At 48.5% G+C, this 17163-nt stretch overlaps 1 protein-coding gene across 1 annotated transcript; it reads right to left on the bottom strand.

Moving 5' to 3' along the window:
* Positions 1–2513: 2513 nt before the first annotated feature.
* Positions 2514–10744, bottom strand: LOC135536821 (TLC domain-containing protein 4-B-like). The gene is made up of 4 exons (XM_064963073.1): positions 10721–10744; positions 5249–5313; positions 3278–3367; positions 2514–2804 (listed from the first exon to the last, which is right to left on the bottom strand). The coding sequence occupies exons 1-4, from the start codon at positions 10742–10744 to the stop codon at positions 2720–2722; spliced, it is 264 nt and encodes an 87-aa protein (XP_064819145.1). The 3' UTR covers positions 2514–2719.
* Between the last annotated feature and the right edge of the window lie 6419 nt (positions 10745–17163).

Genomic DNA, 17163 nt, shown 5'->3' on the forward strand with positions numbered 1-17163 from the left:
TGTGTAAGTGTGTAAGTGTGTGTGTGTGTGTGTGTGTGTGTGTGTGTGTGTGTGTGTGTGTGTGTGTGTGTGTGTGTGTGTGTGTGTGTGTGTGTGTGTGTGTGTGTGTGTGTAAGTGTGTAAGTGTGTGTGTGTGTGTGTGTGTGTGTAAGTGTGTGTGTGTAAGTGTGTGTGTGTGTGTGTGTGTGTGTGTGTGTGTGTGTGTGTGTGTGTGTGTGTGTGTGTGTGTGTGTGTGTGTGTGTGTGTGTGTGTGTGTGTGTGTGTGTGTGTGTGTGTGTGTGTGTGTAGGTAAGCAGAAGAAATAAAACAACAGTAAAAGACATTTGAAAATAAGAGTAGCAAGGCTATAAACACACACCGTTTAGTCAGGCTTATTGAGGTAGTATGTACATGTAGGTATGGTTAAAGTGACTAAGCATGAAGAGAACAAGGAATAAAGGAAAGACAGCCTGTGGGAACGGTGACAGACAGCCGGGTGGAACGGTGACAGACAGCCTGGTGGAACGGTGAAAGACAGCCTGGTGGAACGGTGAAAGACAGCCAGTAGGAACGGTGACAGACAGCCAGTAGGAACGGTGAAAGACAGCCGGTGGAACGGTGACAGACAGCCTGGTGGAACGGTGAAAGACAGCCTGTAGGAACGGGTGACAGACAGCCAGTAGGAACGGTGAAAGACAGCCTGTAGGAACGGTGAAAGACAGCCTGGTGGAACGGTGAAAGACAGCCTGTAGGAACGGTGAAAGACAGCCGGTGGAACGGTGACAGACAGCCTGTAGGAACGGTGAAAGACAGCCTGGTGGAACGGTGAAAGACAGCCAGTAGGAACGGTGAAAGACAGCCAGTAGGAACGGTGAAAGACAGCCTGGGAACGGTGTGAAAGACAGCCAGAAGGATCGGTGAAAGACAGCCTGGTGGAACGGTGAAAGACAGCCTGTAGGAACGGTGAAAGACAGCCAGTAGGAACGGTGAAAGACAGCCTGGTGGAACGGTGACAGACAGCCAGGGAACGGTGAAAGACAGCCAGTAGGGAACGGTGAAAGACAGCCAGTAGGAACGGTGTGAAAGACAGCCTGTAGGAACGGGTGACAGACAGCCAGTAGGAACGGTGACAGACAGCCTATAGGAACGGTGACAGACAGCCAGTAGGAACGGTGAAAGACAGCCTGTAGGAACGGTGACAGACAGCCTGTAGGAACGGTGAAAGACAGCCTGGTGGAACGGTGAAAGACAGCCTGGTGGAACGGTGAAAGACAGCCTGGTGGAACGGTGAAAGACAGCCTGGTGAAACGGTGACAGACAGCCTGTAGGAACAGTGACAGACAGCCTGTAGGAACGGTGAAAGACAGCCTGTAGGAACGGTGAAAGACAGCCTGTAGGAACGGTGAAGGACAGCCTGTAGGAACGGTGAAAGACAGCCAGTAAGAACGGTGACAGACAGCCTGTAGGAACGGTGAAAGACAGCCTGTAGGAACGGTGAAAGACAGCCAGTAAGAACGGTGAAAGACAGCCTGTAGGAACGGTGAAAGACAGCCTGTAGGAACGGTGAAAGACAGCCAGTAAGAACGGTGACAGACAGCCTGTAGGAACGGTGAAAGACAGCCGGGTGGAACGGTGAAAGACAGCCTGTAGGAACGGTGAAAGACAGCCTGTAGGAACGGTGAAAGACAGCCTGTAGGAACAGTGACAGACAGCCTGTAGGAACGGTGAAAGACAGCCTGTAGGAACAGTGAAAGACAGCCTGGTGGAACGGTGAAAGACAGACTGTAGGAACGGTGAAAGACAGCCTGTAGGACCGGTGAAAGACAGCCTGGTGGAACGGTGACAGACAGACTGTAGGAACGGTGAAAGACAGACTGTAGGAACGGTGAAAGACAGCCAGTAGGAACGGTGAAAGACAGCCAGTAGGAACGGTGAAAGACAGCCTGTAGGAACGGTGACAGACAGCCTGGTGGAACGGTGAAAGACAGCCAGTAGGAACGGTGAAAGACAGCCAGTAGGAACGGTGAAAGACAGCCTGTAGGAACGGTGAAAGACAGCCTGTAGGAACGGTGAAAGACAGCCAGTAGGAACGGTGAAAGACAGCCTGGTGGAACGGTGAAAGACAGACTGTAGGAACGGTGAAAGACAGCCTGTAGGACCGGTGAAAGACAGCCTGGAACGGGGTGACAGACAGACTGTAGGAACGGAAAGACAGACTGTAGGAACGGTGAAAGACAGCCAGTAGGAACGGTGAAAGACAGCCAGTAGGAACGGTGAAAGACAGCCTGTAGGGAACGGTGACAGACAGCCTGGTGGAACGGTGAAAGACAGCCAGTAGGAACGGTGAAAGACAGCCAGTAGGGAACGGGAACTACAGCCGGTAGGAACGGTGAAAGACAGCCTGTAGGAACGGTGAAAGACAGCCAGTAGGAACGGTGAAAGACAGCCTGTAGGAACGGTGAAAGACAGCCTGTAGGAACGGTGAAAGACAGCCAGTAGGAACGGTGAAAGACAGCCAGTAGGAACGGTGAAAGACAGCCTGGTGGAACGGTGAAAGACAGCCTGGTGGAACGGTGAAAGACAGCCTGTAGGAACGGTGAAAGACAGCCAGTAGGAACGGTGAAAGACAGCCTGTAGGAACGGTGAAAGACAGCCAAAGACAGCCTGTAGGAATAGTGAAAGACAGCCTGGTGAAACGGTGACAGACAGCCTGTAGGAACGGTGACAGCGTGTATGCGACTAAAGTGTGTCCGTGCCAATCTTACCAGATATGAGGTAGCCTGTTGTCATGCCAACATTTATCTTCACAAGTGTGGGATCTCCCCTGTTGGCAGAAAAAGACGTGAAAAACATTCAACACATCACAACAGGGTTCCATATAACATACAGTAGCACCCTGCACACAACACCCTGTCTCCATCACGCACTACGACAGAGCAACAGGGTTCCATATAACATACAGTAGCACCCTGCACACAACACCCTGCCTCCATCACGCACTACGACAGAGCAACAGGGTTCTATATAACATGCAGTAGCAGTGCAGAGCAACAGGGTTCTATATAACATACAGTAGTAGTGCAGAGCAACAGGGTTCTATATAACATACAGTAGCAGTGCAGAGCAACAGGGTTCTATATAACATAGTAGCAGTGCAGAGCAACAGGGTTCTATATAACATACAGTAGCAGTGAAGAGCAACAGGGTTCTATATAACATACAGTAGCAGTGCAGAGCAACAGGGTTCTATATAACATACAGTAGCACCCTGCACACAACATCCAACAGGATCCTCACCAGACGGGGTCTTCATTGACGGCGTCGTCAAACAGCAGGATGTAGAGGCAAAAGAACCCCACTACCAGGGCATGAAGTGTGGACACCGTCCTAAAACACACAGAAACCTTGTCAAATCTGTGATGAAACACACACACACACTTTGTCAAATCTGTGATGAAACACACACACACACACACCTTGTCAAATCTGTGATGAAAACACACACACACCTTGTCAAATCTGTGATGAAAACACACACACACCTTGTCAAATCTGTAATGAAACACTTTTGCAGATTAAGCGTTTCAGAGCGCAGGGTGAATTAACTCTCTGGTTGCACGGCCACCGGCAGACAGATTCAGCCCAATTAGAGAAGGAGCTGTTCAGGGGTCAGTCAGATGGCAGAGAGTCTGGCAGTCAGATGGCAGAGAGTCTGGCAGTCAGATGGCAGAGAGTCTGGCAGTCAGATGGCAGAGAGTCAGTCAGTCAGATGGCAGAGAGTCTGGCAGTCAGATGGCAGAGAGTCTGGCAGTCAGATGGCAGAGAGTCAGTCAGTCAGACAGTCAGATGGCAGAGAGTCAGTCAGTCAGATGGCAGAGAGTCTGGCAGTCAGATGGCAGAGAGTCTGGCAGTCAGATGGTAGAGATTCTGGCAGTCAGATGGCAGAGAGTCAGTCAGTCAGATGGCAGAGAGTCTGGCAGTCAGATGGCAGAGATTCTGGCAGTCAGATGGCAGAGAGTCAGTCAGTCAGATGGCAGAGAGTCAGGCAGTCAGATGGCAGAGAGTCTGGCAGTCAGATGGCAGAGAGTATGGCAGTCAGATGGCAGAGAGTCAGTCAGTCAGATAGCAGAGAGTCAGTCAGTCAGATGGCAGAGAGTCTGGCAGTCAGATGGCAGAGAGTCAGTCAGTCAGATGGCAGAGAGTCTGGCAGTCAGATGGCAGAGAGTCTGGCAGTCAGATGGCAGAGAGTCTGGCAGTCAGATGGCAGAGAGTCTGGCAGTCAGATGGCAGAGAGTCTGGCAGTCAGATGGCAGAGAGTCTGTCTGTCTATCTGTCTGCCAATCTGTTCATCTCTCCCCCTGGCCATTGGCACGGGCCAGACCAGACAACTACAGAACCTTCACAGAAAGGGTCATCTGAGGGTCATCTGTGATCTTCAAAACAGCTGTGCCTTTGCAGACAGACAAGTCAATAGTCCATAGATAATACATGGATGGTTGTAATAACTGAGAATGTGTGAGGTGGTCATGACATCATGATGGTTGATTTATGGAACATTCTTGGAATACATGATGTAATAACAGTGTTTACGGCAGATCTTTTGATAAGAGCATCTGGTGCGATTTTTATTTTATTTAACTCGGCAAGTCAGTTAAGAACAAATTCTTATTTACAATGACGGCCTAGGAACAGTGGGTTAACTGGTCTAGGAACAGTGAGTTAACTGGTCTAGGAACAGTGGGTTAACTGGTCTAGGAACAGTGGGTTAACTGGTCTAGGAACAGTGGGATAACTGCATAGGAACAGTGGGTTAACTGGTCTAGGAACAGTGGGTTAACTGGTCTAGGAACAGTGAGTTAACTGGTCTAGCAACAGTGGGTTAACTGGTCTAGGAACAGTGGGTTAACTGGTCTAGGAACAGTGGGTTAACTGGTCTAGGAACAGTGGGTAAACTGCCTTGTTCAGGGGCAGAACGACAGATGTTTGACCTTTGTCAGCTTGGATTTATCTTGAACCTTTCGTACCAGACCAACGCTCTAACCACTAGGCCAACAGCTGCCCCCAGATAAGGAGCCACATTGAGTAAATGACCTGTAATGACCTGGGAAGAAACTGTGTATTGACCTGTGAAAACACCCTGGGTGACTTAAGGCATCGACAAATTAACAACAATAACACAGTTATAGCAGACTGTCAAAACTGGCATGTATGTAGTGACACATGAAGGACTATCATATGATATCAGTGTTGCAGCCAGCAGTTCTGTACCTTGAGTTCCATTCCACTTTCTGCTGGTCTGCTAGGCATAGGAAGCCAGAACTGGCGGGGGAGACCTAGGACTGACCCGGAAGAGCCACTGGAACGAGAGAGGAAACTGGACCAAGATGACTAGGATCAGCAGGCTGAATAGGTCCATGGCTGCCCAACCCCACTGGAGAGAGAGGAAGAGAGGAGAGAGAGGAAGAGAGGAGAGAGGAAGAGAGAGGAAGAGAGGAGAGAGAGGAAGAGAGGAGAGAGAGGAGAGAGAGGAAGAGAGGAGAGAGCAGAGAGGAGAGAGAGGAAGAGAGAGGAGAGAGGAAGAGAGAGGAAGAGAGAGGAGAGAGCAGAGAGGAAGAGAGCAGAGAGGAAGAGAGGAAGAGAGAGGAAGAGAGGAGAGAGAGCAGAGATGAAGAGGGAGAGGAGAGAGAGAAGAGGGGAGAGAGGAGAGAGGCAGAGAGGGGAGAGAGGAGGAGGGGCAGAGAGGCAGAGAGCAGAGGAGGCAAGAGAGGAGAGGCAGAGCAGAGGAGGCAGAGAGCAGAGGAGGGAGAGAGAGCAGAGGAGAGAGAGAGGCAGAGAGGGGAAGAGGAGAGCAGAGAGGGAAGAGGAGGCAGAGAGGAGAGGGAGGAGCAGAGAGGAGATGGAGGCAGAGAGCAGAGGGGCAGGGAGAGGGAGGCAGAGACAGCAGAGAGGAAGAGAGCAGAGAGCAGAGAGACAGAGGAGAGAGGGAGAGAGGGAGGAAGACAGAGAGAGAGCAGAGAGGCAGAGAAAGAGAGAGGAGAGAGAGCAGAGAGGAAGAAGCAGAGAGGAGAGAGGGAGAGAGGAAGAGGGGAGAGGAGAGCAGAGAGGAGAGAGAGGAAGAGAGGAAGAGAGGAAGAGAGAGGAGAGAGCAGAGAGGAAGAGAGCAGAGAGGGAGAGATGGGGAGAGAGGAAGAGGGAGAGGAGAGGGAAGAGAGGAGAGAGAGCAGAGAGGAAGATATATATAGGAGAGAGGATATATATATATAAATATATAGAGAGGATATATAAAATATATAGGATATATTATGAGGAAGAAATATATACAGAGAGGAAGAGATAGAGAGGAGATAGAGGAGAGAGGAAGAGGGGAGATATATATGAAGAGAGGGAGAGAGAGGAAGAGAGGAGAGGAGAAGAAGAGAGGATATATATGAGAGTATATAAGATAGGAATATATACAGGAAAGAAAATATATATAGGGAGAGATGAAGGAGAAGAGAGCAGAGAGAGAGAGAGGGAGAGAGGAGAGGAGAGGAGAGAGAGGAAGAGGAGGAGAGGAAAGAAGAAGAGAGAGGAAGAGAGGGAGAGAGAAGAAGAGAGGAAGAGAGGGAGAGAGGAAGAGAGCAAGAGAGGGAGAGAGGAAGAGAGGAAGAGAGGAAGAGAGGAAGAGAGAAGAGAGGAGAGAGCAGAGAGGAAGAGAGCAGAGAGCAGAGAGCAGAGAGGAAGAGAGGAGAGAGAGGAAGAGAGGAAGAGAGAGGAAGAGAGAGGAGAGAGCAGAGAGGAAGAGAGAGGAGAGAGCAGAGAGGAAGAGAGCAGAGAGGAGAGAGGGGAGAGAGGAAGAGGGGAGAGGAGAGGAAGAGAGGAGAGAGAGGAAGAGAGGAAGAGAGAGGAAGAGAGAGGAGAGAGCAGAGAGGAAGAGAGCAGAGAGGAGAGAGGGGAGAGAGGAAGAGGGGAGAGGAGAGAGATGAAGAGAGGAGAGGAAAGAAGAAGAGAGGAAGAGAGGAGAGAAGAAGAGAGGAAGAGAGGGAGAGAGGAAGAGAGCAAGAGAGGGAGAGAGGAAGGAGAGGAAGAGAGGAAGAGAGGAAGAGAGGAAGAGAGGAAGAGAGGAAGAGAGGAAGAGAGGAAGAGAGGAAGAGAGAAGAGAGGAGAGAGCAGAGAGGAAGAGAGCAGAGAGCAGAGAGGAGAGAGGAAGAGAGGAGAGAGAGGAAGAGAGGAGAGAGAGGAAGAGAGGAAGAGAGAGGAAGAGAGAGGAGAGAGCAGAGAGGAAAGAGCAGAGAGATTAGAGGGGAGAGAGGAAGAGGGGATTATTAGATTAAGAGAGGAGAGAGCAGAGAGGAGAGAGCAGAGAGATGAGGAAGAGAGGAGAGAGAGGAAGAGATTAGAGAGAGGGAAGAGAGGAAAGAGAGATTAAGAGAGAGGAAACATAGAGGAAGAGAGCAGAGAGGAGAGAGGGGAGAGAGGAAGAGGAGAGGAGAGAGATGAAGGAGAGGAGAGAGAGGAAGAGAGGAGAGGAAAGAAGAAGAGAGAAGAGAGGAGAGGAGAGAAGAAGAGAGGAAGAGAGGGAGAGAGGAAGATAGAGGAGAGAGAGGAAGAGAGGAGAGGAAAAACAAGAGAGGAAGAGAAGAGAGGAGAGAAGAAGAGAGGAAGAGAGAGAGAGGGAAGAGAGCAAAACAGAGGGAGAAAAGAGAGGAAGAGAGGAAGAGAGGAAGAGAGAAGAGAGGAGAGGGAGAGAGGAGAGAGTAGAGAGGAAGAGAGCAGAGATAGAGGAGAGAGGAAGAGAGGGAGAGAGAGGAAGAGAGTAGAGAGGAGAGGGAAGAGAGGGAAGAGAGAGGAAGAGAGAGAGGAGAGAGACAGAGAGGAAGAGAGAGGAGAGAGCAGAGGAGGAAGAGAGCAGAGAGGAGAGAGGGGAGAGAGGAAGAGGGGAGAGGGAGAGGGAAGAGAGAGAGAGAGAGGAAGAGAGGAAGAGAGAGGAAGAGAGAGGAGAGAGGAGAGAGGAAGAGAGCAGAGAGGAGAGAGGGGAGAGAGGAAGAGGGGAGAGGAGAGGAAGAGAGGAGAGAGCAGAGAGGAAGAGAGCAGAGAGCGGAGAGAGGAGAGAGGAAGAGAGGAGAGAGAGGAAGAGAGGAGAGAGAGGAAGAGAGGAAGAGAGAGGAAGTGAGAGGAGAGAGCAGAGAGGAAGAGAGCAGAGAGGAGAGAGGGGAGAGAGGAAGAGGGGGGAGAGAGATGAAGAGAGGAGAGAGAGGAAGAGAGGAGAGGAAAGAAGAAGAGAGGAAGAGAGGAGAGGAGAGAAGAAGAGAGGAAGAGAGGGAGAGAGGAAGAGAACAAGAGAGGGAGAGAGGAAGAGAGGAAGAGAGCAGAGAGGAGAGAGGGGAGAGAGGAAGAGGGGAGAGGAGAGAGAGGAAGAGAGGAGAGGAAAGAAGAAGAGAGGAAGAGAGGAGAGGAGAGAAGAAGAGAGGAAGAGAGGGAGAGAGGAAGAGAGCAAGAGAGGGAGAGAGGAAGGAAGAGAGGAAGAGAGGAAGAGAGGAAGAGAGGAGAGAGGAGAGAGGAGAAGAGAGAGGAGAGAGGAGAGAGGAAGAGAGGAGAGAGGAAGAGAGGGGAGAGGAAGAGAGGAGAGAGGAAGAGCGAGGAAGAGAGAGCAGAGAGAAAGAGAGGAAGAGAGGAGTGAGGAAGAGAGGAAGAGCGAGGGAGAGAGAGGAGAGAAAGAGGAGAGAAAGAGTCTTTAAACATTAAAATACAATTTATAAAATGATCACATTTTCACATAAAAATATTCTAAAGATAGATTGATTCTTCATCTGTCATAGACCAGTATAACTTTCCTGTATTATATTTAAACGCTTTTAAAGTTTCGTTTGAATGCACATATTGAAAGGTTTCATCAGATAAATGATTCCATTTCTTTATTGCACTGAAACTAAATGCTATTTTGCTTATTTCTCTTCTCTGTCTGGATAACACATAGATGGTGGACAATCTATTCCTAGTATTGACTGAATGTCTGTCTCTGTGGCAGGTGAGAGAGAGAGGGAGGGAGGGAGGGACGGAGAGAGGGAGGGAGGGCAGGTGAGAGAGAGGGCAGAGAGGGAGGGCAGGTGAGAGAGGGCAGAAAGGGAGGCAGGTGGAGAGGGGGAGGGAGGGAGGGAGGGAGGGCAGGTGAGAGAGAGGGCAGAGAGGGGGAGGGCAGGAGAGAGAGGGCAGAAAGGGAGGGCAGGTGAGAGGGAGGGCAGAGAGGGAGGGCAGGTGAGAGAGAGGGCAGAGAGGGAGGGCAGGTGAGAGAGGGAGGGAGGGAGGTGGGAGGGAGGGCAGAGAGGGAGGGAGGGAGGGAGGGAGGGAGGGAGTTGAATGAAAGGTCAGATAGATTAAACTGAATAGGGGTGTGGAGAAGCTCGGTGCTTTAGGCTGAACAAGGGGAGTGGAGAAGCTAGGTGCTTTAGGCTGAACAAGGGGAGTGGAGAAGCTCGGTGCTTTAGGCTGAACAAGGGGAGTGGAGAAGCTAGGTGCTTTAGTCTGAACTAGGGGAGTGGAGAAGCTAGGTGCTTTAGGCTGAACTAGGGGAGTGGAGAAGCTAGGTGCTTTAGACTGAACTAGGGGAGTGGAGAAGCTAGGTGCTTTAGGCTGAACTAGGGGAGTGGAGAAGCTAGGTGCTTTAGACTGAACTTGGGGAGTGGAGACGCTAGGTGTTTTAGGCTGAACTAGGGGAGTGGAGAAGCTAGGTGCTTTAGGCTGAACTAGGGGAGTGGAGAAGCTAGGTGCTTTAGACTGAACTAGGGGAGTGGAGAAGCTAGGTGCTTTAGGCTGAACTAGGGGAGTGGAGAAGCTAGGTGCTTTAGGCTGAACTAGGGGAGTGAGAAGCTAGGTGCTTTAGGCTGAACTAGGGAGTGGAGAAGCTAGGTGCTTTAGGCTGAACTAGGGGAGTGGAGAAGCTAGGTGCTTTAGACTGAACTAGGGGAGTGGAGAAGCTAGGTGCTTTAGGCTGAACTAGGGGAGTGGAGAAGCTAGGTGCTTTAGGCTGAACTGGGGGAGTGGAGAAGCTAGGTGCTTTAGACTGAACTTGGGGAGTGGAGACGCTAGGTGTTTTAGGCTGAACTAGGGAGTGGAGAAGCTAGGTGCTTTAGGCTGAACTAGGGGAGTGGAGAAGCTAGGTGCTTTAGACTGAACTAGGGGAGTGGAGAAGCTAGGTGCTTTAGGCTGAACTTGGGGAGTGGAGAAGCTAGGGTGCTTTAGTCTGAACTGGGGGAGTGGAGAAGCTAGGTGCTTTAGGCTGAACTTGGGAAGTGGAGAAGCTAGGTGCTTTAGTCTGAACTAGGGGAGTGGAGTAGCTAGGTGCTTTAGTCTGAACTGGGGGAGTGGAGAAGCTAGGTGCTTTAGGCTGAACTAGGGGAGTGGAGAAGCTAGGTGCCTTAGGCTGAACTAGGGGAGTGGAGATGCTAGGTGCTTTAGTCTGAACTGGGGGAGTGGAGAAGCTAGGTGCTTTAGGCTGAACTAGGCGAGTGGAGAAGCTAGGTGCTTTAGACTGAGGAGCCAACAGCGGGTCACAAGTCACCTTGTATTATTTCATTTGTTAAGCACTTTTGAAAAGCATCTATTAATGAAGTTTGATGGATCGCGAGAGGCACACTGACACAAACAGAGGAAGTGCTGTGGATAATAAAGTGTTTGTGGCAATGCTGACATTATTGCCAGGGACAGGGTCCAGGCAAGGAATAAACAAATGAGTTCACCTAGAACATGGAGCCAAGGTATTACGCCAGAGACACTGGAGTAGATCATTGCTGATCTATACAATGTGTTAGGCTATAAACACAGGGTAGGCTAAATATTAAAAGACCTGTGTAGATATGGAGGGCCTGTCATAGGCTGGACTTGAGGGTTGTCGGCTATCGTTTGTTCTTCTGTAGTTCTTGTCACTTGGCCACTCCCCGTGCTCTGGGTGATGGTGGCTTCGTCAGGTAGATTTGTCACGATGATACTATGATATGCAATGTCATTTGATGGTCTTAAAGTGACACCATCTGTGTATGTATTGTTGTGGTACTGGCTTGAAGAAAGAAGATTGCCAGTTGTTTTTTTACCTGTAACTGAACCAAGTTTATTGTAATACAATTGTATATTTTTCATAGTTTTGCCGGGTCCATTGTATTGCTCATGATCCAACAGGTGGCCTGTCATCACCTGTCTTGTACTGGATGAGATGGTCCCCGTCACCACCTGTCTTGTACTGGTTGAGATGGTCCCCGTCACCACCTGTCTTGTACTGGATGAGATGGTCCCCGTCACCACCTGTCTTGTACTAGATGAGATGGTCCCCGTCACCACCTGTCTTGTACTGGATGAGATGGTCCCCGTCACCACCTGTCTTGTACTGGATGAGATGGTCCCCGTCACCACCAGTCTCGTACTGGATGAGATGGTCCCCGTCACCACCTGTCTTGTACTGGATGAGATGGTCCCCGTCACCACCTGTCTTGTACTGGCTGAGATGGTCCCCGTCACCACCTGTCTTGTACTGGATGAGATGGTCACCGTCACCACCTGTCTCGTACTGGATGAGATGGTCCCCCGTCACCACCAGTCTCGTACTGGATGAGATGGTCCCCGTCACCAACTGTCTTGTACTGGATGAGATGGTCCCCGTCACCACCTGTCTTGTACTGGATGAGATGGTCCCCGTCACCAACTGTCTTGTACTGGATGAGATGGTCCCCGTCACCAACTGTCTTGTACTGGCTGAGATGGTCCCCGTCACCACCTGTCTTGTACTGGATGAGATGGTCCCCGTCACCACCTGTCTTGTACCGGATGAGATGGTCCCCGTCACCACCTGTCTTGTACTGGATGAGATGGTCCCCGTCACCACCTGTCTTGTACTGGATGAGATGGTGCCCCTCACTAAACAGCAACTGGCGCAGCCTGGTAGTTGAGCTCTTTCAGGTAACCCTAGTTGGCAGGTGTAGCTGTGGCAAACGTTTAATCTGACCTTATGGGCCCTATGCATCAAACAAAACACTTGGTTTCCATTGAGCTTGAGACGATGTCAGCAGACTAGAAGGCGAATTGTAGCACACAACAGTGATCCCTGAGTGCTACAGGAAGTATCCATAGAGATAGGTTCCTTCTGCTGCAGAATCTTCCCTTTCTGAACCGAGCAGCGTAGAAGGAGCTCATCCGCACAGATAAGCCTTTGGCTCCAACAAGAGCCAGCTCAGCAGACACCACTTACACACAGTGCAGTCTCTATGCAGAGGAGAACCCGAACAACTGGAGATTATCGTGGTTGCAGTTTTTCTTTTCTTTTTACAGAGACAGTGCACATTAATCAACGTTTCAGTAAAAGTGCCGGTTTTAGCCAGCCGGCTAATTTTCAACCGCAGTCCCTGGGCAGGTTATTAAAAACAATTACAATATAGACAATAGCAACATAGAACAAGCAAGACGTAGCATACAGACAGAGCAACATAGAGCAAAAAGCAGCAAGACAAAATTCATAAAAGCAACAAAGTGTTTCCACACCTCACAAGCTACAGACAACAGACAACATGGAAAGCTTTTCCTTAGGGGAACTATACAGTCACCTCTCATGGCAGACCTTGTGGATCTGCTGCCATATGTCTGGGTTTTCTGTTTAACAAAAAATATTGAGTGGAGGGGAGCCAGGCCATTAAGGATCTTGAATACAAGACATGCGTCGGTGTATTGCACAATATTTTCCCAACTCAAGAGCTCTGCTTTCTAAGGATGTGACAATGATGATGGCTATTGGGCTTCCTATCAAGCACTTTGAGAGCCTGTATGTAGACAGACTGAATAGGTTTTAATGTTGTACAGCAAGCTTGGGCCCAACTAGTCAAGCAGTATGTTAAGTGGGGGAGTATCATAGAGTTGAAGTACAGTTTTGCTACCTCTGTAGTCAAACAATTTCATATAAATCGGAAATTAGCTAGGTTGAATTTAGTTATTTGAATTACCTTTTTCACATGCTTTTTAAAAGAGAGGTTGGAATCAAGTATGATGCCAAGGTACTTAAAATCGGATACCACCTGGAGCTTCTCCCCTGACACATAGACATCTGGCTCAGTAGCATCTGTTGCCCTCTTTGTGAAGAACATGCAAACAGTTTTTTTCACATTGAGATGCAAACACGAGTCACTGAGCCACTTTGTAACCTGGACCATTACAGTAGTGAGTTCTTGTGCAGCTTGTTGTTTGCTCTTGAGTTGCGATTGGACACCCTAGATCATCAATTCCTGATGCTGCTGCGATTGGACACCCTAGAACATAAATTCTGGATGCTGCTGGGATTGGACACCCTAGAACATCAATTCCTGATGCTGCTGCGATTGGACACCCTAGAACATCAATTCCTGATGCTGCTGCGATTGGACACCCTAGAACATCAATTCCTGATGCTGCTGCGATTGGACACCCTAGATCATCAATTCCTGATGCTGCTGTGATTGGACACCCTAGAACATCAATTCCTGATGTCCTACTGTACTATGTTGCCACATGAATTCTGTCAGTAACCATTCACGCAGTAAAATGCAGCTGCTAAGCATGTTAGTTCTGCTCTCCAAATATGTTTCTGTCACTTCAGGTAACAACATTTACAGTCATGTATTATGACTGCCTAGACCAGTGGATAGCCTACTCGGTTTTTACACTGCAAATCCCCCCCCTGTGCAAGGGACTGTTGTTGTGTACTGCAGGTTCAGCCCACCAGCTCCCAGCCCCCAGCCCCAGCTGTAAAGCCTTTAAACAGCAGCAGCAGGAGACAGCCTGTCTCAGCCACAGCACCGATGTGTGGCAATAAAACAGACAGATCCTGCCACTCAGAGATACACGCAGGTGAAACAGGTGAAACTAACAGTGAAATGCTGACTTCCCAACATCTTAGAGAAAGAAACTAGAGAAATAATATAAAAGGTATTAACATGTAATAATAAAAGTAATAATACATACAAGATGAGTAACAATAACTTGGCTATATACACGGGGTACCAGTACTGAGTAATGATAACTAGGCTATATACACAGGGTCCCAGTACTGAGTAATGATAACTAAGCTATATACACAGGGTACCAGTACTGAGTAATGATAACTAGGCTATATACACAGGGTACCAGTACTGAGTAATGATAACTTGGCTATATACACGGGGTACCAGTACTGAGTAATGATAACTAGGCTATATAGACATGGTACCAGTACTGAGTAATGATAACTAGGCTATATACACAGGGTACCAGTACTGAGTAATGATAACTAGGCTATATACACAGGGTACCAGTACTGAGTAATGATAACTAGGCTATATACACAGGGTACCAGTACTGACTAATGATAACTAGGCTATATACACAGGGTACCAGTACTGACTAATGATAACTAGGATATATACACAGGGTACCAGTACTGACTAATGATAACTAGGATATATACACAGGGTACCAGTACTGAGTAATGATAACTAGGCTATATACACAGGGTACCAGTACTGAGTAATGATAACTAGGCTATATACACAGGGTACCAGTACTGAGTAATGATAACTAGGCTATATACACAGGGTACCAGTACTGAGTAATGATAACTAGGCTATATACACAGGGTACCAGTACTGAGTAATGATAACTAGGCTATATACACAGGGTACCAGTACTGAGTAATGATAACTAGGCTATATACACAGGGTACCAGTACTGAGTAATGATAACTAGGCTATATACACAGGGTACCAGTACTGAGTAATGATAACTAGGCTATATACACAGGGTACCAGTACTGAGTAATGATAACTAGGCTATATACACAGAGTACCAGTACTGAGTCTATGATAACTTGGCTATATACACAGGGTACCAGTACTGAGTAATGATAACTAGGCTATATACACAGGGTACCAGTACTGAGTAATGATAACTAGGCTATATACACAGGGTACCAGTACTGAGTAATGATAACTAGGCTATATACACGGGGTACCAGTACTGAGTCGATGTGCAGGGGTATGAGGTAATTGAGGAGGATATGCAAATATAACTAGGAATAAAGTAACTAGGCTACAGGTTAGATAATCCATCTCCACAGTGGAGGTGTCATAATACCTAGCGGTCAAATAGGGAAATGGTTCCAATAATTTTTCCACCATTCCCTTTTCCCGTAGCAAATTTTAGAAACACTTTAAATAAAAGCTACAGTCTCGTCTCATCCCGTCCGGACTCGGGAGAGGCAAAGGTCGAGAGCCATGAATCCTCCGAAACACAACCCAACCAAGCCACACTGCTTCTTGACACAATGCCCATCCAACCTGGAAGCCAGCCGCACCACCGTGTCGGATGAAACACCTGGCTACCTGCATGCAGGTCAGCATGCACTGCGCCTGTCCCACCACAGGAGTCACTAGTGCACGATGAGACAAGGATATCCCTGTTGGCCAAACCCGCCCTAACCCTGACGACACTGTGCCAATTGTGTGTCACCCCATGGGTCACCCCCGGTCGCGGCCGGCTGCGACAGAGCCTGGGCTCAAACCCAGAATCCCTGGTGGCACAGCTAGCACTGCGATGCAGTGCCTTAGACCACTGTACTGCGATGCAGTGCCTTAGACCACTGTACTGCGATGCAGTGCCTTAGACCACTGTACTGCGATGCAGTGCCTTAGACCACTGTACTGCGATGCAGTGCCTTAGACCACTGTACTGCGATGCAGTGCCTTAGACCACTGTACTGCGATGCAGTGCCTTAGACCACTGTGCCACCCAGGAGGCAGATGAATCGATAGATTCTTACCTTTTCCTCGATTCGGCAGTCTAGTCCAGATCATCATGGCATTTGTAGTTCTTTATGATAGCCACATTAGCAGCTAATTAGCATTTCATTTTGGGGGATAAATACAGGCGAATCACCTTGTCCTAGATAGATTTACACAGTTATCAAAACATCACACCAGGGTAAGCCCTACATGAAAGATATTTTATTTCAAGTGTTTCTAAAATCCCCTAAGGGAAAAATGAATGGTGGAAAATGATTGGAACCATTTCCCTGTTTCAACGCTAGGTTTTATGGGTATTATGACTCATACTGTGGTACTTTATAAATAGTAGCAGAAGCATATGTGATGATGCAAAAAAGCTAGGGCAAAAAAGGGGTCTATGCAGATAGTCAAATAGTTAACCAAAAAGCTACCTGAACTAACTATTTATCAGTCTTATGGCTTGGGGGTTAGAAGCTGTTCAGGGTTCTGTTGGTTCCAGACTTGGTACCGCTTGCCGTGCAGTAGCAGAGAAAACAGTTTATGACTTGGGTGGCTGGAGTCTTTGAAAACATTTTGGGTCATCCTGGGAGAGTTAGTATGTGTGTGTGTGTGTGTGTTTATTTGTTTTTGCTTCTCTGTAATACTACAAGCAACCTAATTTTTTTGGACATTGTTTTACCGAACCTCCAGACCAGCTTCAATGCCATACAACTAGACTTAGACTGTAAACTCTCCTTCCAGACTCACATTAAGCATCTCGAATCCATAATCGGCTTCTTATTTTGCAACAAAGCATCCTTCACTCATGCTGCCAAACATAACCTCGTAAAACTGACCATCCTACCGATCCTCGACTTCGGTGATGTCATCTATAAAATAGCCTCCAACACTCTACTCAACAAATTGGATGCAGTCTATCACAGTGCCATCTGTTTTGTCACCAAAGCCCTATATATTACCCACCACTGCAACCTATTTGCTCTCGTTGGCTGGCAATCGCTTCAAATTACTTGCCAAACCCACTGGCTCCAGGTCATCTACAAGTCTCTGCTCGGTAAAGCCCCACCGAGCAGGCGCTCCAGAAGGTGTATCTCACTGGTCACCCCCCAAAGCCAATTCCTCCTTTGGCCGCCTTTCCTTCCAGTTCTCTGCTGCCAATGACTGGAACGAACTGCAAAAATCACTGAAGCTGGAAACCCATATCTCCTCACTAGCTTTAAGCACCAGCTGTCAGAGCAGCTCACAGAGCACTGCACGTACATAGCCCATTTGTGAACAGCCCATCCAACTACCTCATCCCCATACTGTATTTATTTATTTATCTTGCTCCTTGGCACTCCAGTATCTCTACTTGCACAGTCATCTTCTGCACATCTACCATTCCTGTGTATAATTGCTATATTGTAATTACTTCGCCATCATGGCCTATTTTTT

This window comes from Oncorhynchus masou, unplaced genomic scaffold (assembly GCF_036934945.1).
Source record: "Oncorhynchus masou masou isolate Uvic2021 unplaced genomic scaffold, UVic_Omas_1.1 unplaced_scaffold_6664, whole genome shotgun sequence".
Lineage (NCBI taxonomy): Eukaryota > Metazoa > Chordata > Actinopteri > Salmoniformes > Salmonidae > Oncorhynchus > Oncorhynchus masou.

What these genes read in the sequence shown, in the direction of transcription:
- LOC135536821 (XM_064963073.1), bottom strand. Translation starts at nt 10,744, where the DNA reads ATGATCTACTCCAGTGTCTCTGGC. An exon ending in TCTACTCCAGTGTCTCTGGC is followed by an intron (nt 5,314 to 10,720) that starts GTAATACCTTGG and finishes GGTCAGTCCTAG; the next exon opens with GTCTCCCCCGCCAGTTCTGG. An exon ending in GTCAATGAAGACCCCGTCTG is followed by an intron (nt 2,805 to 3,277) that starts GTGAGGATCCTG and finishes TTCTGCCAACAG; the next exon opens with GGGAGATCCCACACTTGTGA.